This window comes from Ochlerotatus camptorhynchus, unplaced genomic scaffold (genome assembly GCF_037179485.1).
Source record: "Ochlerotatus camptorhynchus isolate MF236.1 unplaced genomic scaffold, CSIRO-AGI_Acam_v1.1 ptg000220l, whole genome shotgun sequence".
Lineage (NCBI taxonomy): Eukaryota > Metazoa > Arthropoda > Insecta > Diptera > Culicidae > Ochlerotatus > Ochlerotatus camptorhynchus.
In genome coordinates, this window is record NW_027040710.1 from 4434457 (window position 1) to 4436516 (window position 2060).

The 2060-nt window shown below is 43.6% G+C and overlaps 1 protein-coding gene across 1 annotated transcript; it reads left to right on the forward strand.

The window, feature by feature from the left end:
• Positions 1-583: 583 nt before the first annotated feature.
• On the forward strand, positions 584-1454 carry LOC135703655 (trypsin-4-like). Its single transcript, XM_065224934.1, has 2 exons — positions 584-804; positions 872-1454. The coding sequence occupies exons 1-2, from the start codon at positions 587-589 to the stop codon at positions 1404-1406; spliced, it is 753 nt and encodes a 250-aa protein (XP_065081006.1). The 5' UTR covers positions 584-586; the 3' UTR covers positions 1407-1454.
• Positions 1455-2060: the final 606 nt, after the last annotated feature.

Consider the following 2060-nt stretch of genomic DNA (forward strand, 5'->3'; position numbering starts at 1 on the left):
TCTCCGGTAAAATGTGCCACGGCACTTGCAATATTTGAAAAATCATAGCTCAGCCATTGACGAATTTCAAATATTTTAGCGTCATTTATAACCACATACTTTGAAGATTTTGTCAATATCAATGGATTTAAAATGTATCGAAGCAATGATTTTTCAAACACACATTTTACCGGAGATGTCTGTTTGGAGTGCTAATCATGCTTCATTATTTCAACAACAAGTTGTGCTCGTAAAATGATTGTGCTGATCGTAATTTAGAACGGAGCGCTGCTGGGCCCCCATCCCTCAAAGTACCCACTTAAGGACCTAACGATAATCTCCCCTAAGTAGATATAAAATTGATAAGCAACAATGCTAAGATTATTATCAAGAGTAAAATTGCTGCTATCACTGAGCCTTAAGTATACTTTGCAAATTCATTCTTCTTCACGTTATCAATTATCTTATCATTCAGCTGACTTTACCTTGGAACATTAACCTCAAGATCAACCGTCTTCGGATATATGCTCTTCGCCATGCGATAAGAGTCAAACTGTGAATCATTTGAAAAAATAATTGCACTCAGTTCCATTTGCACAGTCTCACCATGAAGTCGTTCCGTGCATTGTTGGCAGTGATCCTTCTGAGCCTATGTAGTAGCATTTCAGGATCGGTTCTAAAAAGCAACGGAAAAATTGTCGGCGGTGATGCCGTGGAAATCGAACAATTCCCATACCAGGTTGCCGTCCTCGATGTAGACTACCAAATCTGCGGAGGTACAATCGTCAGTGAAAGATGGATCCTAACGGCGGCACATTGCACCGAGTAAGTTCCGAGTGTTGTGCAAGATTTATGAAATCGTCACTAGCAGAGCAACGATAATCAATTTCAGTGACACCATCCCACGCTATCTGTCCGTTCGAGTGGGCTCTTCTTTCCATCAGCACGGCGGAGTGGTGCATCAAGTGGAGTCGGTCGTCCAATACCCCGACCATGATCCGTACGGTTGGTTGAATGACTTTGCACTGCTGCATCTGGAAACGTCACTGGATTTTGGCGCCGTAGCACAACGCGTAGAATTGGCTTCGACGGATGCAGATATGGATTTTGAAGCCGATTGTCTCATATCTGGATGGGGACGAACCATGAATGATTCGCAAAGCTATGATCAACTAAGAGCAGCACACGTGCGGTTGGTGCCTAGGGACAAGTGCAACCAATACTACGGCGGAAAGGTAGACGAGAAGATGGTTTGTGCGGGTGGAGCTGGACAGGACTCGTGCCAAGGTGACTCCGGAGGACCGTTGGTTTGCAACGGAAAACAAGTTGGAATCGTTTCTTGGGGAAAAGGATGTGGTAACTATCCAGGAGTTTATGCTAATGTCGTGTTTGCAAGAAATTGGATTAAGCGTATCACCGGATATTAGCTCAAACGGTAAACACTCTTCTTTGAATAAATTGTCCTGCAAACCTAACGTACCTCATAATTTATACAACAAACAGTGACACTTTCTCCTGATGGAAACTTTCGTCCCACTATCACCATTTTCCAACGATATAGTTTACAACGAAATTAAATTTATAGTTTTCACCGAGCCATGTAAATCTGTCACCGAAACCCGGCCCCCGAATCCGATCCAGCAATCCCGTTGAAATCAAATCCATGTTTCCGCAATCTTTGCTCGGTGTTCCGTCCAGAGGTATGGGATGGAATTTGCATAACAGTAAACAGGTAGACAGAACCAGAGGCTCTGTGTGAATCGATGACTGCGATGTCTAGCATCGGATCGAACGCATACGATTTCCCAGCAAAACTTTTACTACACACTTGAAAGCGACCATAAAACACGACCCGTTTTTGAGAATGTATACTTGTGTGTGTATGTGTATGTATGCAGAGAGCATTTTCCTAGGGGGAGAATGCGGTAGCCCAGCCTCAACCAAAGGTATTCTACTCTATCCTTGATTTATTGCCTTTACAGCATTCCTATGGAATACATTTTATGGAGACCGATTGAATGTCCCAAAGTCGGCTGCTGCTGCCACTCATGCTACCCTTTCCCACCCCCTAAACTTGGTCA

What these genes read in the sequence shown, in the direction of transcription:
- LOC135703655 (XM_065224934.1), top strand. Translation starts at nt 587, where the DNA reads ATGAAGTCGTTCCGTGCATTGTTGGCAGTGATCCTTCTGAGCCTATGT. An exon ending in ACGGCGGCACATTGCACCGA is followed by an intron (nt 805 to 871) that starts GTAAGTTCCGAG and finishes AATCAATTTCAG; the next exon opens with TGACACCATCCCACGCTATC.